The sequence below is a fragment of the Scatophagus argus genome, chromosome 15, assembly GCF_020382885.2.
Source record: "Scatophagus argus isolate fScaArg1 chromosome 15, fScaArg1.pri, whole genome shotgun sequence".
NCBI lineage: Eukaryota > Metazoa > Chordata > Actinopteri > Scatophagidae > Scatophagus > Scatophagus argus.
Window position 1 is genome coordinate 4253817 of NC_058507.1, and position 19806 is coordinate 4273622.

General features: G+C 43.3%; 2 protein-coding genes across 6 annotated transcripts in view; both read right to left on the reverse strand.

Moving 5' to 3' along the window:
• Positions 1–558: 558 nt before the first annotated feature.
• Positions 559–13984, reverse strand: map3k9 (mitogen-activated protein kinase kinase kinase 9). The gene is made up of 11 exons (XM_046413070.1): positions 13583–13984; positions 11852–12265; positions 8374–8554; positions 6946–7094; positions 6440–6615; positions 6049–6289; positions 5333–5455; positions 5001–5142; positions 4674–4786; positions 3520–4269; positions 559–3141 (listed from the first exon to the last, which is right to left on the reverse strand). The coding sequence occupies exons 1-11, from the start codon at positions 13971–13973 to the stop codon at positions 2693–2695; spliced, it is 3129 nt and encodes a 1042-aa protein (XP_046269026.1). The 5' UTR covers positions 13974–13984; the 3' UTR covers positions 559–2692.
• Positions 13985–16771: 2787 nt separating this feature from the next.
• The window catches only part of slc8a3 (solute carrier family 8 member 3), a 102641-nt gene continuing 99606 nt past the window's right edge, over positions 16772–19806 (reverse strand). For 2 of the 5 annotated variants that reach the window (XM_046413030.1, XM_046413029.1), the window contains exon 5: positions 18778–19162. In XM_046413030.1, the coding sequence (XP_046268986.1) occupies positions 18786–19162 (377 nt within the window). In that variant the 3' untranslated portion in view covers positions 18778–18785. Of the gene's footprint in view, positions 19163–19806 lie in introns of all 5 variants that reach the window. The other 3 variants (XR_006845422.1, XM_046413028.1, XM_046413027.1) reach the window with 3 other exon arrangements.

The window sequence follows — 19806 nt, forward strand, 5'->3', positions numbered from 1 at the left end:
TCTTTATATACAGTCAGTGGTTCCTCTACAAGAAGTTGACTGGCTAGCAGCTAACATTAGCGCTATTCTGTGCTGAGTTGCACCAGTTTGGACCCCTCGTGTTTTAGCTACTTTTAAGTCATAGTGGCAGCTATCCATTTCTATATATTCAGCATTGCTGGATAATTATCTGCCTTAAGAAATGGATACATTGCTTTGTGACTGATTGTAACGCTGATGCTAACGCTATTGCTTAAGAAGCAGATTAACTGTTGCTGGTCTCCACCAGCTCCTGAAATATTTCACTCTTCAGGTAATTGCTCCAGATTTATAGCTTTTAGTTTTCTGAAAACATCTGCCTATTGCCACAGAAAACAAACTATATTATGAGAGCAGTGCGAAAATAATAAAGATTTGGGCTGGTAAATCACAACGAGTTGATGGATGGGAACTGCAGGCCAACAATAGAGATTAACTACTTTTTACTCATTAATTCAGCAATGACACACAGAGCCTTAAGAAAGACATGATGACCCAGTTGGGTTGTTTACCATGATTTTACTCAAATCAGTGTGTGCCAGTGCAAATACAAGTCAGTCAGTAACCGTTTCATTCCCAACCTTAACAATGTTCATCAGAAAGTTCAGCTTATTCGTGGTAACATTTCAGACATATGATGATAGGTTGGCTACACCTCAGGAGGGGCAGCCCTGTTTCAACTAGCACCCTTAGTTGAAATAGTGAGTTTGTACATTGAGCAAGATCACATTCTGCACAGAAAAAAAGCATTCATATAAACATATACATTGGGTCACATTTGGGATAAAGACAGACTGAACCTCAGAGGATGCAGTTCTCCAGGTCACTGGTCTCTTGTCATTTGAAAATGAAATCAGAGAAACAGGCATTAAGACTAGACCCAGAATGTGCCCCCCCCCCCAAAGAAAATAATTCAGTTTTAATCAGCTGTTTTTTTGCCTGCTAGTTTGACAGTTGGTGTGTAGGATTTATCACAGGATTTATCAGACAGTAAACAGTAAAAATAATAAATAAAAAAAATAAATAATACTCAACTCCAGCCCAGGCCAGACAAACACAAGTAAAGCGTGGAAGCAAAAACTAACCAATGTGCACAACCTGGTTTGTATGAGTTTAGCTCAGTTAAATAATTTTTTGATTGCTTGATTTTGGACTGCAACTATTTTCAATAATCTGTTTATTATTTTCTTAAGTGGGTTATTTTCTATAAAATAAAAAAAAAATGCTCATCCCAATCTCCTGAATTCCAAATTATTGTCATGAAATTCATTTTCCCAGGACAACAGTGTTAAAGATGTTACAAATAAAACAACTGAAGATAATTTAAGATGCATCAAACAGATGAATGTATGTGAAGAACATCAAATGCTACTGCATTTTGTTGGAAGCCACATTTAACTCGTAAAAACATTCATGAACAACACTAACAAGTGTCAAAAATGAAGGCAAATACAATGAAATATAAAAATAAACCATCATAATAAACTGTTCAATAAATAAACTTAAATAAATCATTACAAACATAAGAAATCAGTAAATAAACATTCACGTGCCACCAGGGCCTGCTTCACCTGCGTGCCACTTACATAATCAAATACATTATATCCCTCATCCTATGTTGATCAACAATTTATGAGGCAGACATTTTACAGAATTACAAACACAAAGTTCCCTTTTTAGCTTGAAGAAATGTTTCTTAACTGGTGTGTTGGGATACAAACAAGTTACTCTGACAGGGTTCACAAACAATGAACTCGACAGGGAATTAATGAGTTTTCTGATACAGTCCCAATTCAGACTCAAGCAGTAGTGACATTCTTCTTTACAGTTCACCATACAGGGCTCGAGATGGTGTCAGACATTATTGTACTGACACTGTTTCAAGACAAATTCAAAGAAGTGCTCATATTATACAACAGCAACCCCATCCCTGGGATGTTCCTCTGTACAAGTGATTGGTGATGACAGGTGCTCAGTACAAAATAGGAATCCATCTGCCACTAACACAGGAGAGTGAATTATACAGGTTAGGTAAAATAACACAGTGCTTTAACAGACAAATTACAAATAATCAGAGGCAGCTTTTTTTGACAACGGAATAAAACCTGAAGCTTTACATTCATGATGCTTTCCAAAAGTGCACTTCATTCAATGCACAATCTTGAAATCAAGCTTGAAATTAATTAAATTACGTAAAGCTTTAATCAATACCATTGTGATATAGAGCTGTTAATCAGCTTATTCCAAAAGAAAAAAACCTTTACATCTTGAATGACAGATGGGATGTGTAAGAGAGGAAAAAATGGTCATTCTTTACCTTTAACGCAGTAGCAATCAGACCTGGGTCCAATAAGACTTTCAAATACTTTTCATTGGTTCATTTTAGCAGTTTCAGATAATACATTGAAGGTTTTCCATCACAAAGGGTGACACAACAAATGTTGGAAAGGTAAAATATTCACAGTAAATCCCTTTCCTCTAATTTTGCAACAACATCGTCGATGGAGAAAGGTGAACACCCACCCCCGTTAAATACTAATTAAAGCAAAAAACTGATTATTTTTGTAAGCACTAAATGGCCCCAACCTGTAACAATCCAGAATCTGACAGCAGAGACAATCCCCTCCTTGGGTTGAAGGGTGAAGGGCCGTGGCTGTTTGCACATGGGGCTGGGTTAGGACCAGAATCCAGGTCTGTAGCGGAAAGGTGAGTCTTTGGGCAAGCTGATCTCTGGTCTGCAGAGCGGGATGGTGCCATCCCGATACTGTCCCTCATCCAGCTGGTCCAACAGGTTTTCATTCTTGCGGGGAGAGTAGGGTGTTGGGGCCTCCATGGGGGTGGGCAGCACCGCCGGGTCTCTGCCAAATTCTACAGTTGGAGGAGTCTCCGTGCTGGATGTGTGGGCGGGGGACTCGCCGTTACCCAGCATTTGTCCGTTTCCCCTTGGCCTGGCTTCCGCCCAAAATACATCACAGCGAGCCCGAGGGGAAGGCCGAGGCCTTGCCACAAAGTCAAGGGTTTTGGGGCGTTCAGGAGCACAGCGCCGACGGGGAGTTGGAGGGAAAACAACGTTTGGATCAGGAAGCCGTGGAACCTCTTCTTCTTTTAAACCTCTGAAGCCACCTGCTGGGGTAAAGGGAAAGAAAGAAAGGCAACTAGAGAACATCCAATCTTATATAATTTATTGGCTGGTTGTCAGGCCAATATTGGTGATTTATTAAATATCAACCACTAAAGCACATCATTCATTGGACTGAGGATGTGCTCTGCATAGAGGTACATTAAGTGATGGACCTCTTGATAAAATTTTGGTTTTGTATGATTTTTCCCTTCATTAAAAAAAATAATATTTTAGGAAAAATAATTCTTTTGAAGCCACGCCGCCAGTGTGGCTAAAAATAAATTAGCATTAAATGCTCAAATATGAGGTAACTGAATATCATCAAACAAACTAAAAAACATCTGTATCCACCCTTAAAATCAAATGCAAGAAGACTTTACCTGCGTTCTCTAACGCTGTTTTTTCTGGCAATGGTTCCAGATTATTTGGAGGGCAGCCCTTCTTTATGGCCCCATCTGATGGTGTTCGGCGCAGGCTACGTGAGGAGCTCGGGGCAGAGGGTACATGTGTGGGTGTGAGAGACTGGCGGGGGTTACGCTTGAAGCTCTCAAGGTGGGTGTTGACCAGTGGGTTGACTGGGGTTTGGATGGCCTGATGCCGTGAGTCCCGAGGCGGTGAGGCAGGGCGGTAGACCAACAACTCCTCGCTGTCAGAGCGCAGCAGCGAGCGGGTGGAGTTGCAGTCAGACACTGAAGATAAGGACAGCAGCGTATAAGAGGAGGGCAAGCCTCGCTCTGGCAGCGAGGGCGCCGAGGGTTTCAGCGGGCTTTCCCGTCTGAACAGTCTGCGAGTTGGGGGGCTGGTGCTCCGCCTCTGGCCCCCAGTTCTGTGGAAGAAACCCTCCCATCGCGATTTGATGCTCTCCTCCGGCTGGGCCAGAGTCAGCAGGTTGTAGCCCAGTCCCACAGCTGCCAGCAGAGCTCCACAGCCCAGCAGGACGAGTTCAGACCTCCGGGCCCCACTAGGGCTCTTCTTGCATGGCGATGTCCCTGGAACCTGGCTGCTGGCGCAATACTCATCTCCATCTCCGTCAGCAGCAGCTGTGTGGCCATCCTTATGGAAGGGGATGCAGAGGTAGGACTGACCAGGAGATGCTCCTGGCTCAGCAGTGAAGCAGCAGTCTTCATTTTCTAAAAACAGGATCATTCACATGTGAACTTGGTTGTCTTATAAAGCATGCAAACTGAAGCACATGTACATAGAAAAGAGGTATTTGCAGATAAATTCATAGACACAGTAGTTCATGTTGCACAGTCAATAAGCTGAATATACCATAACAACTCCTCTCAAACATGAAACAACTTTTTCAGCAACAGCCTGTTTACATTCACACAGCTACAAGCATGTACATCTGTGAGTTCCTCAGGTCAACCACTAAAAGCCATGTGAGAGTCGAGTGTCTCACTCACTCATTCTCCTCTTCCATGGTTTCCAACCAGCCTACCGCTTGACTAATCTTTCCTAATCAGTGCAGCTGTTATCTGTATTACTATATGGAGTGACAAAACGGATTTAATAAACTGGTCGTGCCTACCCATCTCCACAAGACTTGGCACTCCTGGCACTGCTGGACTGTGTCTCGGGGACCTGCGAAGGTTTGGGGCGCTGCAGGACCGCTGCCTGCTGCCTTCATGGGGAGGCTTCACACTGTGAGGTAGGAAGGATAAAGGCAGAAATACTGAAAAACAGGCCCAGATTTCAAAGCCCAACATCAAATAACTAAATTTTAGAAATATTTATTCCTTTATGTTTAAAATGATACCTGACATTACAAGGGTTATCGGGAAAAAGGGGTTAAGGACTATTTCTCGACTAAATACCTCATTAAAGTAAGTTGAGGTGTTTTTCCGGGTTCCCTTACCTGGCGTCAGCACTGTGCTCCCTGTATGGGCCACACCCGCGGGATCTACCCTTTTTCCTGGACCCCTTCCTCTCATCCTCCTCTTCATCCTGCTGGAAACCTGTGTTGCGACCCCAGGCTGTACATCCCTCCCCTGGAGTGACTGCAAAATGAGCAATTTTAAAAAGGATCCATTATGAGAACTGATATCAGGGGAAACATTAACTGGTTTGTAATAAATAATAACTGAGCTGAGAAAACCAAATGAATTTACACACAAATTCTACTCTCTATGGTAATAAGGGTCAAGGAAATCAAATGAAATTTTAATACAAGGTTCCTTCGGTGCTTACGTTGGATGGCTCTCAGGCGGGGCAGCATCGGCGGACTGGTCTGAGGACTGGAACCGCTGCTGAGCAAACTCCTACGCCGATCATGTGAGGGAGACGCCTGCACTGTGATTTTGTGCTGAAAATCTAAATTTTTAAAAACATGAACTGAAATTAGGAAAGTGATTGACACAGTTTTGAGGAAAGTTAGTAAGACTGAACATCCATGGCTGGTACATGCAACAGTAAGTAAATTTCATATTTTGGGCAGTATTTGTCAGCATTTTAGGCACTGACTAGCAGATATCCCCAGTGTAGGAAAGTCATGGCAACAATACAACAGTACTGATGTTGTTGGCTAATTTTCAGATAATTTTCAGCTGCTGATTTCCAATTATCCATATACAGTGACAAATTACCTTCATTCATACCACCTCCATTTTTAGCTCATACATTTTTACATTGGCAAGTTATCTGATCTGACTTGTGCTTGTATTTGTCTGAATTGTTTGACTGAGAAGTTGATCAAACTTGAGACAGATTAAACAAGCTCAAATATGATGATGTATTTGAGGTTTGGGTGTTTCGGTGTGACATGTGTACGAGGAAAAACTCATTATTCACGTGGCTGGTAACAACCTTAAAGTTGGTGGTATTACAGTAATTAAGATCTTTAACCTGGAAGATCTTGAATAGCCAACACTCTAAGTTAAACTTGCTTATTATAACTCATTCGTTACCTGAAGGCAGGCTGATCCTGTTGCCATCCTTAAGTTTAAGGCGATTGCGGCGGAACTTGCCCTGCCTGCTCTCAACACGAGGCTTTTCCCGGTAGAGCTGGTGAATGATGATGTTGAGTTCTCGCTCCAGGATGTGGATCTCCCGCTCGGCTAGTTCCTGTTCGCGCCTCCTCAACGCCTCCTCTTGGCACTTCTGCTGCAGAGCCGCTTGGGTCAGCTCCTCCTCCCACGATCGCAGCTCCTGGGGGGGACACAAAGCAAAGGCACATGCAAAACAGCTGTACTGAACCCCAAACCACTACTTCCCAATGCAAATACATCCCAAGATATGCATATCATTACAGCTTGAGGTTTGATTGCAGATTTTTACATAAAATCAACCATCTTTAACCTTCTCCTTGGTCCTCAGCTGATCAAACATTTCCTGGATCTCCAGTTTCCAGTCATCCTGCAGAGAGTGGAAAGACTCGACCGGCATCTCAAAAAAGCCTGACTCCTCGATGGCCGTCAGCTGGTCCAGAATAGCTGTGAACTGTGGTCGAGAGTGAGGGTCTGGGCTCCAACAGTCTGTGGCAAAAGATGAAAAACACTCACAAACGTGGGCCAATTTTGTCTCAGTCAAAATGATTTTTGGCCCTTCAAGCGGTTTCACAAAATGATAATATATTCTGTTTGTTTGATGCCTTTCAACTATAGTTCAGAGGCTTTTCTTGCCTCGTAGATCGTTTTTAATAATGAATGCAGAGAAAGTACCTTTCTGGCACATGAACTGATAAGAGTGTGTTATATTTTTGCCTGTAGCTCTATCTGGACACAGCTGTGCAATAACTACAGGATAATTTTCCATCCAATTAGGAGGATGATGCTCTGGGCAGAAAATAATTTTGTTCCTCTTACCTTCCATAAGGCGTGCAAAGGGCTCAGGACAAGTCGAGGGAATGGGCAAAGCCAGTTTGTTCATTGCCACCCCATAAGCCACTGCGAGGCCATCGATACCCCGAAATGGAACTTCGCCAGTCAGCAGCTCCCACAACAACACGCCATAACTTCAATGTTCAAAACAGGAAAGAAAAACATAGAAGATGGCTGCTGAATGCATCTGTAAATAATTTGATTTTGCACTCAAGTAAAAGCTTGAAATTATGTCCGTCGAATTTTGCAGCAGCCGCAAACTGATGAACTAGGAGTAAGTGACCAGTAACCAATGGATTACCGGTTTTGTTATAAACCCAATAACCAAATTCTGGCAAATGTGAGCAACTTCACATCGGACAAGGATCAAAGAATACCTGGAAATACCTGTAACTTGTAGGATTCAAAAGCTTTAACTTTCACTCATATGGCAATTTATGGCTCAAAAAATCTTTGAAACTATTTTTGGGTTATCATTTGACCATGTTGTATTTACACCAGAACAGGAGCATTGATTAGACATAGTGATTCCCCTCACTGGTCAGCACTCCCCGTTCATCTTCCTGCAGCATCATTATTACTTCAACACATGCTGCCTTGTCTTGGCTCTCTCACTGATCACACTTTAATCCTGGGAAACCCCGCATTCAGTCAGGAGTAGCTGAGCTACAGCAACATGTGGCATCAAAGCAAACAAACTACCTCATAATATCGCTGCACGGCGGAAATGAATCACATATAAATTACATACTTTCATGCACTTTTCATGCTTTTGTGTTCTCAAAATAGGACAATCCAAACTCTTATGTCTGCAGCTGCACTAATAATGGAGACTAGAAATGAATAAATACCGAATGGATCACATCTCTACAGTCACAGAGAATATGGAAATGAGTACATGTGTACAGTATTGTGGTTATGAGGGCAACCCTTGCAGATGCTGCTCTGCACTAAATTGACATCTGTGAATCCTTTGCACTGCTGTATAAATAAACCAGCTACACCAGACCAATATACACCTTCTAAAATTACATTTTGTTATTTGACTTCTCATTCTTTGAATGCCTTATTTTAGCTCTTATTCGTTATCGCTATCCTTTTCAGCAGAGCCTCAAGAGTATCCCATCTTTCATTTCACTGCACATGCTGTATGAGCACTTTCATTCTTGAACAGAAAAATATTGCAGAATGTAATGTTGAAAGTGTATTTATAGTGACATGTACTCTCTGGTTTTGTACCCGTCTCCTTTTCCAGTGTGCCAGTATGTGCCTTGTTACTATGGCAACTGCTGCCCGAGCTGAACTTTTTCATGTGTGCGGCGGATAAACTGACTCTCTTTCTGGCGCCGTTTTCTGACCACTTCTGCAACCTGGTGCAGTTTGTTTGCTGCATAAACCCCCTCCTCTGCCCACCTCCAAATGTCGCTACCCTTGGAGAACATAGATGAGCGGATGACTTCAGGAGCCATCCAGGCGTAGGTGCCGGCGGCGCTCATCTTGGTGGTGCGGTGCCACTCTCGAGCCAGTCCAAAGTCTGTGATCTTCAGAGTCTTGTTGCTGAGGTCTTCCATCTCAACTCTCTCAAGGATGAGGACTGGAGTGGTCAGCAATGGTGGAGTGGGAGGTGATAAGGTAATTTTGGTTGGAGGATGGGAGGGAGGATGGAGGATGTCGGGGGATGGAGGGGGGTATGTGCACATTTTCAGGCGGGTTGACAGTAAAGTAAACGGTTTCAGATAATAACCACCAGGATTGTAATGTTGGGAGGGGCAGCAGCAGGAGGGGGATCGGACCCACAGTAAAACACAATGCATGCGCACATGTAAAAAATTAAAACACATGGCGGATGAACAAAACAGGAGGCGGTTGGTGGGAGGGCATGATGAAAGGAATGGAAGGATAAAAGAGTAGAGAAAAAGAGAGAACAAACAGAGAAACCAAGAAACAGTGAGCCACTAGAACAGAGCAGATGAGATGAAAAACACCAACCTTGATCAATGCTAGTGATCTTACTGCCGGTTTTTACGACACAACGTCTCAAACAGACACCAATACTACAGAAATAGACTGTTCTGGCATGCCCATTTGCTCTGATGACAACCCATTCCCAACATGCACACGTAAAAGGAGTGGTCCTCATAACCACATGTTCACTCTCTGAAATTCAGCTCCACAGTGCCAGGCCATCTGCTGCGGCTGTGCCCAACGGAGAGGGTGTGTCTGCAGGCTGTGGTGCACATCAAGCACCCCTTCGTCTGCTGCTCATGTGGCTCTGATGCTACAGAGGCAGTTTCTAAAGAAACTAAACCCAAATATGTGGCTAAAGAAAACCCTGCTCCTGTGTAGCTCAGGAGGCAGAACGTGAAACAAACACAGCTGATTCCCCCTGAGGCCAGTCATCCACTCACTGTAATGCACTGTGCATTAGATAAGAGTACTAAATGGCACGGTATGTTAAAGGGAGGCAGTAGAGATAGCTGAAAGGCTGAAGGTACAAATACTGCTGCTGTGGAGTCATTACAAATAAGAATAAGTAACTGGTGGTATCACACAAATGTTATTTTTGAAGCATGAAATACAGCTAAGTTTGCTGCAAGATGTATAGTTTCCCACGTTCCCATCAGCAAAAACAGACACACGCTGTCAGAATTTGGTGGATGCTGCTAAAACAGTGAACAAGTGAGTCCATACAAACGTGTCACATTTTGATCACATTAAGTCAGCTAAAGGTATACAGAGTAGGCCTCACCCACAAGAGACTCACTTAAGAGCATGAGACTTTTAGCTTAGCTGTGTCGGCTCTGTGACGTAAATGCTAACATTAGCATGCTACAGAGCCTCCAGTGGATAAGCTAGCATATTTTCCATGTTCATCACTTCAGTTTAGCATTTTAGCATGCTAATACATGTTAATTAGTACAAATACAAATTACAGCAGAGGCTAGATGGGAATTGCATTTGTTTTGTGGATATCTGGCCATAGAAAAATGCAAGAAAAAAATGAGGGTATCACCAAGCAATTACAAATAAACCTGTGGGTTACTTGAATGTATATATCAAATTTCAAAGCTATTCATACAAAAGCTGTTGAGACATTTTACTACAGAAGACAAATGCAAACCTCATCATGGAGTTAGAGGGAAAGTCAGAGGACCAAAGTAATTTGGATTCTTCCTCTGGGCATCATGTTTACTGTAGAAAACTGAATGTTGAGATATTTCGATCTGGACCAAAGTGGTCGATAGACTCACTACCGACGTCATCAGCCCTAGAACAACACTGCTGGCAAGACTAAAAATGAAAATATTTATTTATGAGGGGAAAAAAGATGTAGAGGTGCAAGAAAGAAATCTTGACTTTTAGGTCTTTTTGGGGACGGAGCTTCATAATATTGCCACCAACCACTTCGTTACCACAGCGATGAATCACAGGGCGAGTGCTTGGGATGCTGCATACTTCCAGAAATACATCTTGAGCGACTTCTGTAACCACTGAGAGCAGTTTCTCAAGGCGGACCCACTTGAGAAATAAAATGTTAGGTGAGATTACTTAAACTGAAATATTGATTAAATTTAATAGTATGTAATGCACAAACAACCTCTATGAGGTGGAAAAAAATATAGCTTACTGTTTTTTCTTTCACATTAAAGCATGAGACCTCTCTGACTTCTTAGAACCTCAATTTGGGTTCACAGGCAAGAAATGAAAGAAAAATGCTGAATGGGACCATGTGAGGAGGGCTGGGGTTTTCCACACGGAGTCCAGGATGGCAACTGGTTAGACTGACTTAACGCTTTAAAGCAGCCTATGGGAAGTGAAGCGCCTGAGCTGATCACCAGAGAACAGGCCAATGGCAGGCAAGAAGCTAGTTGTCTGTATTGTCGGAGTCTCCAATAGGAAGGCTGGGGCAGAGCAGAGGGCAAATCCTCAGTAATAGGCTTGGGATTTAGGGGATCCAGTTGGGTAAAATGCAAGATTACAACTGCTCCACAAACACGCATACAAACTCCTTTTGCTTTCTGCTCTCATTTCTGAAGAGTGATTATCACTCCTGTAAATCACAATGTGTTCAGCATGGACTAAACAGAACGTTGATTAGTTTTATATTGTACTTAAAAGCAGCATTGAGCGTTTTGTTTGTTTTGGTTTTTTTTTTAAACTGTTGCACAGTTTGACACCAGTGAAAAAGCTTTTACTTTACCAAACCCTGATTTTAACAAAAACTCTCTTTCTGGACTACATTTGGTTTGAAAACAACCTTCCCTTTTGGATTTATTCATCAAAAAATAAAAATATAAAAAGACAGAAATAACCAAGTATAGATAATTGTTACAGTCGAATACACGATGACTTAAACCAGATGCGGATTCTTGATACTGCATTGAGTTGATAAGACTTTAATTCGGCAAAAAACAGAGTAAAAACACAAAAGGACTTGGACTGTAATTATTATTAATATGCAGCTTGAGCTGAAACCATTTGCTGAATCACTCGCTGATCTACAGAATCTTTTAAATGTCTAATATTCTCTGGTTTGATCTTCTCACAAGTGAGGATATGTCATTTTTTCTCTTGTAAACTCAGTTTATAAGAGTTGTTGGTCAGACGAAACAAGCAATATGAATACATCTTCTTGGTCTTTGGAAAATTATAATCTGCACTTTCATTGTTTTCCAGGCTTTTCTTTTCTGTTTTCTTTTTTTTTGACAAAATTCTGAAAATAATCACCAAATAATCGATAATGAAAACAGTTCTTAGTTGCAGCCCTACGTGCCATTCTTACTAAAAAGATCATCAAAATTGTTGATTCATGTTGTGTTGACTCTAATCTGTAAATCAGCTCATTTTTTCACACTGCAGACATGTGGTGACAATATAGATGGAGTCTTACTGTTGCTGGACTTGAGGTCCCGGTGAATAATGGGGACGATGGCCTGGCTGTGGAGGTAGAACATGCCGCGGGCGATCTGCACGGCCCAGTCCACCAGCGTGCAAGGCGGGATGCGTTTCCCTGCGAGGGCCCGGTTGAGGGGGCCTCCCCGGGCGTACTCCATGACGAGACACAGGTTGGGCTCCTGCAGACACACCCCCAGCAGAGCCATGATGTTGGGATGACTGAGCATGGCGAAAAGTTTGGCCTCCTGACGCACGCTCTCCAGAGTCTGCTCCGCGTCCTCATCAGGGTCCCGTCGTGCTGCCTTCACTGCCACCTCGAAGCCCCGCCACACTGCACGGTAGACTTTTCCAAAACCGCCCACCCCGATGATTTCCTCCAGGGTCAGCTCAGAGAAATCGATCTCCAGAACTGAGGAGAGAGGCAGGAAAAGAGGACAAAGAATTAGAGAGGTAGACAAAGGAAAAAAGACAATGACCTGTACGATCTCCTGAAACAATATCCATCATCGTAGAGCTGTGACATTTTTTCACAAACCCTTTGAAGGACATTAAAGGTCAGGGTCAGCCTGTATGGAGCTGGTAGGGATCCTCTGTTTTACTCTTCAGCCAGGCAAATGCTTGAGGACAAGGATCTCAAAACCAGGTCGTTCAGCTGAAGGATGTTTTCACTAAGCCACCCTGCTGCCCCAAATACTGGGTCTGGTGGAACTACCCCTCCTGCTCTTGGGAGCATCTGTCTTTAAATCTGGCTGTGATGTTAAGAGAAGGAAGAAAGGAAGGATGAGTGGTGGAAAAGAAGACTACCCTTCCCACTTTGTGTTTAAATGAAAGGTGTTGTCTGATGATGTGAACGGGAGCCTTTGTGTCTGTGGCTCCAAACTCTCACATTGTGGATTCCTCTACCAAGCAGACTGACCTTGATGAATATTTCAGGTGGGACGGTATGCGAAAGTGGGCCAGCTGCTGCTGAATACGAAGAGATGAAAGACTGAGACAGCCCACAAAGACAGCTGAGGTGGTGTGGTCCACCCAAACAGCTGGGCCTGATGTGGGTCACATGGGCTTGTAAAACACATGCTTTACCACCCTCTTTATGCTAACATGCAGATACAGTGTGGGGGAAAACAGGTTTTGTTGCTGCAGAGCATCTTTTTGCACACAGCTCGCAAAGACCAAGAAGAACTATAGTGTTTCCACTTTATGGGTGCACTGTAGGTGCTTTGGATTCTGCTTACTGTGTCTGTCTGAGCCCTTGGCTGCACATTTTGCTGCAGAAGCTGCACAATTTGACATGTCTCTCCCTCTCTTGCAGCACAATTTTGGTGCAAACCCGACCAGCCGACATGAAACTGAACGCACAGCACTTACAGAGCACAACAAAGGTTCACCCAATGAAAGTACTGCATGTGCAGGACGTGGTTGTCCAGTTCTGCACACAATGTGCATTGTAATTTGAGTATTGAGGCGGGGTGCATCACTGACCGCAGCTGGCTGTTTGTTTGACAGGCACTGTGATGAATAATGGTCCTGAAGCTACCGGGATGCTTGGACCAGCCTGTTTCTAGGCCAACAGGAGTGCACTGCGCCTACCATGACACAGCAGTCTCAACGTGGGCTTCTCTGGCCTTCTGACAAAAGACAAGGGAAGACCTGTGCTCTGTGCGCTGTTTTATTGATAGCACAGTGATTCAGTTTGAGCAGGCATGCATCACAATGGGATACTCACGGTGCAGAGGAGGCACTGAGTACTGCTGCTCCGGGGCGTCCCGTATTTCCTCCGGAATGCCATTCCCTTTGCTCACATAATTAGACGGGAAAATGCCAACCCGGTCTGCTATCATACCGGTCCACCAGCCCTCATCTCCCGACACCAGGGAGTCTTTGGACAGGACCTCCACCAGGTCCCCCCTCCGCAGGCTGAGCTCGTCATCCGCAGTCGCTTCATAGTCGAATACAGCCGTCCAGAAGCCCGGAGCGGCGAGTCCCGCATCCGGAGCGGCGCTGATGCCATTCTCCGGTGTCGGCCAGCGAAAAACATCTGCCTCTGCTTCTTCCGATGAGGACACGCACGCCTTGGGACTCAAACTATTGTCCAAAGCGGGTTTGAAGACATCCATGGACGCGATCCATAGGGGCGACCTGGATCACTGCAGGCGCATCCACCTGACGGGGCTGGCTGGCGGCTCGCTGCGTTCTGCGTCTGCACGCTGACACACGCACACACACACACACACAAAACTAAGTAGCGGCTAATCCCGCACACAAACACCGCAGGAAACTGGAAGCATCATTCTGCCACATCGCCTGCTTCTCTGTCCCCGTTGGCTCCCATCAAACACACAGCTCCAGCTTGGCGATTTTCAACGAACAAGCCTTCACCAATCATCGCCGAAACTCCACGGACGCAATAGTCTCCATTTTAAGCCAATTGTGCCGGCGTGCGAATCACCCGCGGCTTCCTATTGGTCCACAGACACGCCAGCAGTAGTTTATCTCCCGCCCTCCTCTTAGCGTCAAATGCTGGTTATCTTTCTCCCAGCGTGCTCCACGCCAATTAAACACACACAGAGCGTGAGCGTAAGTGCTGCTTTTCTTCAAATTGTCTCCTTTATTTAGTTATTGACCCCTTTCAAAAATAATAAAAATAATTAACCAAAAACAAAGCAAAATACTCAACCTTAAGTTCAAATCCATGCAAGGAGTAAAAAACAAACATCGAGAATCGAGTGTCATTTCCAGATAAACTTCTTTCTGCCTGGAGTCCTGCATCCTAAAAAGACATCTTCACAGCTAAAAGTGCCCCGTTTGGGTCAACACACTGTGCATTTTCACAGCAACATGTTTAAATAGAAGCCTATGCTGACAGAAGATGTGCTATTACCTCCTGGAGATCATAATAACACCAGTTTTGGAGATTCTGTTTTATCTTTTGTCTCGAGTTAAAGAACTTTGAGCTGTTTGTGGAAACCTTTCATGAAACATCACACATACAACGTGGTCAGGACGTGATGGTATGATACTAACACAGGATGTTTTAAAGTGTCCAAGTAGACACACTGTCAGGCTTGATTTAAGTCAGTGCAACCATTTCGTTTTTGGCTTATAAACCAGAAAGTTGCTTTTATTCCACAGTAAAAGAACAAAAGGGCTTGATCTCAAAACACTGTCAGCTTTGGAAGTTTGCTCTTTTATTTTGACATCTCATTGCAGGCCAGGAAAAACATACCCATTTATTAAAATGTGCCCCTTTTCTGTTACACACACAAAAAATACAAAGTTAAAAGAACAGTATTCACCGAATCAATGAAGCTTTCCTCAGTGTCTCACAACATCATCCACCACAAATCCAATTACTGAACGGTGAAATTTCACTTTCCCAGCAGGCTGAGAGAAAAACAAAGAGAGTGGTGCCTTGAGAGGTGATGTGTACGATATAGAAATCTTTTACAGAAGTAAGACATGTATTTTTAAGACAAAATGACAGAACCAATTCAGAGTCGTGCCCTTGTGAAGACCGACCACAGCACCATCTGCGCACATCCTGGGCATCAGCACACCAACATGCACGCTGGCTGACGTTCCTGTCCGACAAATCCCAGCAGATAAAATCAAGAACACAACAACATAAAGAATAAAAGTAGCCACCAAAGGCCAAGATAAAACTGAAAACAATGGCAATTCTTTGACATCATGAACACCTGCTGAACTCAAGACATGAAAGGGTGACAGAAGGAGCCTCACTGACCCGAAAAATAAAATAATAAAAACTTCACACTTCCACTAACACTGGCTCAGATGAAGCAACTGCAGATAACCTGTAGATGAGATGTGAGAGTCGTGTTGACATGCGTCCCCACCCCCAGGACACCTTTACTGTGTCCATGTAAACATACACTGAAAAATATGTACATAACGTGGGTTTTGTGTTGCCCCTGGATGGAACAGTCAGCCCAACTGTCCTCCCACTTGTGCAGCAGTGGACCCTCTACTCCGAATGTGTGTGTCGGGGTGTGTGTGTGTGTGTTTACATGTAAGAGAGAGAGAGATTGAGACAGAGTGGGGTGAGCGGGTGTGGTCCAGGGCCAGGAAAAGAGCATCCGATTCAGCCACGAGATGTATTTACAACACTGCTCACCACAAAGGAAGATCACTGAGGAGGAAGAGGAGGAGGAGGAGGAGGAGGAGTGTAGAGAAGCAGAAGAGACAACCACAGGGACTGGAGATTGACATCCCCCTTGTGGATATACAGTGTCACTGCTACGTTCTGTCATTTATTATTCTTTTTATTTTATCTTTAAACAAATGTTGCATCCCACCTCTTTGGTAATCTCTTGGATGATTTTTAAATTAGCCAAGAACTGATTATATACTAACATACACCTTTATGCAAATCAAGTTACAAACATATTTTCGGATGCTTTTAGGAATTTCAAACGTGTAATTTTTTTTATTTCTCTCGTTTTAAAAACAAAGCACCAGTCGTGTGTTATAAACAGCATTCAGTATCAATCTCAGGCTACTTTCAAATTCAACATGGAGCCCACGGCCTCACCAGGCTCTTCACACAGCTGCTCCACTGAAGAGTTTCAGTCCAAAATGAGCATCACTGACTACTCTTTACACAATCACCAAAACCAAAAGTTAAAAAAACATATAGATCAATTTATAAGTCATGAAACAGCCCAAGAATTTGATAACAGAGTCATATTAATTTCCTGTAATGTTCTCTGTTTCATTGCATTGCATATTTCATTGCATAACTGATCAGTGCAGCTTTGATACACAGAAGTATTGAAGCTGACCATATCAATTATGCACTGAAACATAGCAATGAAGTGGCTATGTTTGCTGTGATAGGTGCTGCTCATATTTACAGCCTGAGAGTTGTTTTAGTCTCAGTGTTCATTTTGGCTAACTCCACTGTATGCTATCTGTCTGGCACCAAAGTTAGCATCTTGCTTGCGAGCAAAGTGGATTTCTTCAGCAGCTAAAAAAAATGTCTCAGGAGTTGTTAGAATACAAAACAGAGTAAATATTAGTTTTACTTTCATCACACTTTCAAAAACACAACTCTAAGTGGATGCTAATGTTGCTAATGTCTCCTGGATGTTTAAATGAGCAAGTGTTCGCTAACACTTTCGCCCCAGCAGCTTTATAACGAGAGCTGAGGTGACGTAAGTGAGAAAACCTGACTCCAAATCAATAAAATGGGTAATAATGCTAGTTAATCAGCTATTTCTTCCTAAGAAGATCACTGTATCCCAGCAGTTTGTTGCGTTGTTGTTCATTCAGTTTTGAAATACAAGGAGGATAAGTTTCTATTTATTTAATGTAATATTTCTATTTTGCAGTGTAGATTTTAGAAGACAGAAATTACAGCTAAAAAGTTGGGAAAATCACATTATAAGAGAATGTTGGTGTATATCACGTGTATGGAAGAAACAAAAAACTCCAGCTAGCTGCTAGTCACATCCGGACTTTCTGCTTTCTGTGAGGTTATAAACATGGCAGATGCCTTTTCAGTTTGTTCTGCTGCCCCCCAAGGAAAGCCATAAATCTATTAACGCAGCTTTTAAAAAGTTTATGCACCACTTTAAGAAGAAACTCTTCAGTTGTTCCGATGAGCAAAGAGCTCGTCGGTGTGTGCAGCAAACGCCTCTCCCTCCACAGGCACTCTGTTCAGTCCGCAGTGACACCTTTAATATTGGCCTTTTGCACATGTAGAAGAAGAAGTCTCCATAAATAGAACTATACAGCAAAGTGCATGGAAGGAACAGTACAAAAATACCTCTGAATTAACCTCTGCAGCAACACATTGGTTTTTTTTTTCTTCCTTTTTTTCGGATTTCAGTTTGAAAAGGTGAAAACTCGAGTGAGACCAAGATATCAGTAAATAAATAAAATACAATGTCATACTTTTACCTAGGCAAGATACATAACTCTTAGAAATGTGAAGACATCGTTCCAGTATATAGTTTGACACCCTCCCACCCCTCCCGCTTAGCCACAGCAATCCTCTGTTGTTAGAGCAGAAGGTGACCACATTTAAACGAATATTCAAAATATACAGAAAATATGGAAATATATTATATATAGATACGTATAGAGTACGGAAGTAATGTTCAGGGCAGTTTGACCATGTTCATTGTGTCCACCTCTTCCTCCTCGCCTGTCTGAATGGTGATTCATCTGCCAGTATGAACTGTCACTGTTGCTCCTCTTCCTCTTCTTGTTTGTGTGATTTCTGAGAACTCTGCAGTGCTCCTTAGGAAACTATGCAAATAAAAATAAATACTATGAATCCATCCCACGGTCACGCAACAACATATTCCCATTTACGATATAATCTTTTTGTTATTCCTCAACGTAGATCAGAAAATAGTTCTTTTATTCCTCTTTTGTGTGTGTGTGTGTGAATGCGTGTTTGTTTGTTTTTTTTGTGTTGTTTATTTTTTGCGTTTTTATCCCCAAAATACTTTTTAAAAAAAGTCGTTCTCATCAGATGTTGAGAAAAATATATACCTCTGATTAACTCAACTCTCTCCGGATATAAGACTGCAGTCTCTTCCAGTGGAATGCAGGACCACCCCGGAATCGGCATCTTCTGGACTCGGTGGTAACCCAATCCCAACTGTAAGCACACTCGCGCAGGCTCAGGACGCCTCTCCAGTAGCCGGGCGAACAGGCCTGTCGGCACTAGAGGTCGGGAAACACACCTCCAAGCATCCTTACAGAAGGGGTTGAGGGAGGGAGAGAGAGAGGGAGAGGGATGGGAGGCGTCTGGGAAAAACCCCGGGTTTACCTCTCCTGTCCTTTCATACCGCACAAGACTGACCCAAATTCCACATTGAGAATTCACTCTTTTACCTCTGAAGTTGTACTTAAAACCCCTGTAAGTGTGTATTTTCTCACGCCGAAGTCTTTTCTGTTTAGAAGCCCTCTATATGACAGTATGCCTCCAGACTGGAGAAGAGGATGTAAAGGAACCAGAGGCTGAAAAAGAAGGCTGACGTGGCCAGTCTGTGTCCCCGGGACCCGCCCAGTTCTCCTCCGATGTGGGCCCGGCGCCGATAAAGCAGCACTGAGATGGCCAGGAAGGCGAAGATGGTGAAAAGAGTGACAGAAAAGGCCAGCGATCCGGCTTCCACCACGAACGGCTTCCCTTGCATGTGCCAGTAGATGGCCGCCACTGACCAGGCCATGCCGATTCCCAGGAAGACGTTGACGGCATTGCTTCCGGTCACATTCCCGATAGAAGCGTCTGCGTAGGTGTCCTGAACTGCTGATACCTTACTGGCAAAGGTGTCTGTGAAGAGAAAAGTCATTTGTTGTTACCGTTCTACTTTGAGCAGATTATTTTAAAGTAGATGACAAAAACAGTAAAGCATCCTGGCTTCCGGGATTTGGATTATGTTGGATGAGCTGTATGGAGCCACTTTATGTTTTTTTTCTGTTTTAAAATAAGTCTCCAGCTTCTTCAGTTGTTTGGCAGAATGCTGCAACACTGTTTTGCTGAGAGGGTCCAGAAATGTCCTATGGACTAAGGACATGGACTTTTCATCGACATGAGGGGTAAGTGGTTAATGACAGAATTTTCATTTGTGTGCGATCTGCTCCTTCAGTGGATGTTGTGCTGAGATTGTTTGGTTAAATGCTATGTGAGGTCAAGAACGAAATATCTAATCAAATATTTTCAATGCGCTTCTGATGTACCTGCATGTTAGGACAAGCAACTTCAAACCATTGAGAAGAGGACAAACAAACAGACAAACAACAATAGACGACGAGATGTCTCATCTAAGATACCCAAACTGCTTGCACCGTTGGGCCGCCATCATTCACAGCGAATTGGGTTTTAATGCTTCGGAAAATTGCTGTACTAATTCATAGTAGAATTTCCACAGACAACAGCGACTATGAAGATGATTAGTATTGTCAGTGCTACTTAGC

Coding starts and splice junctions, on each gene's coding strand:
- map3k9 (XM_046413070.1), bottom strand. CDS start 13,973: ATGGATGTCTTCAAACCCGCTTTGGACAATAGTTTGAGTCCCAAGGCG. Junction 12,266..13,582: donor CTCAGTGCCTCCTCTGCACC/GTGAGTATCCCA, acceptor CTCTCTCCTCAG/TTCTGGAGATCGATTTCTCT. Junction 8,555..11,851: donor GGACCTCAAGTCCAGCAACA/GTAAGACTCCAT, acceptor TGACCACTCCAG/TCCTCATCCTTGAGAGAGTT.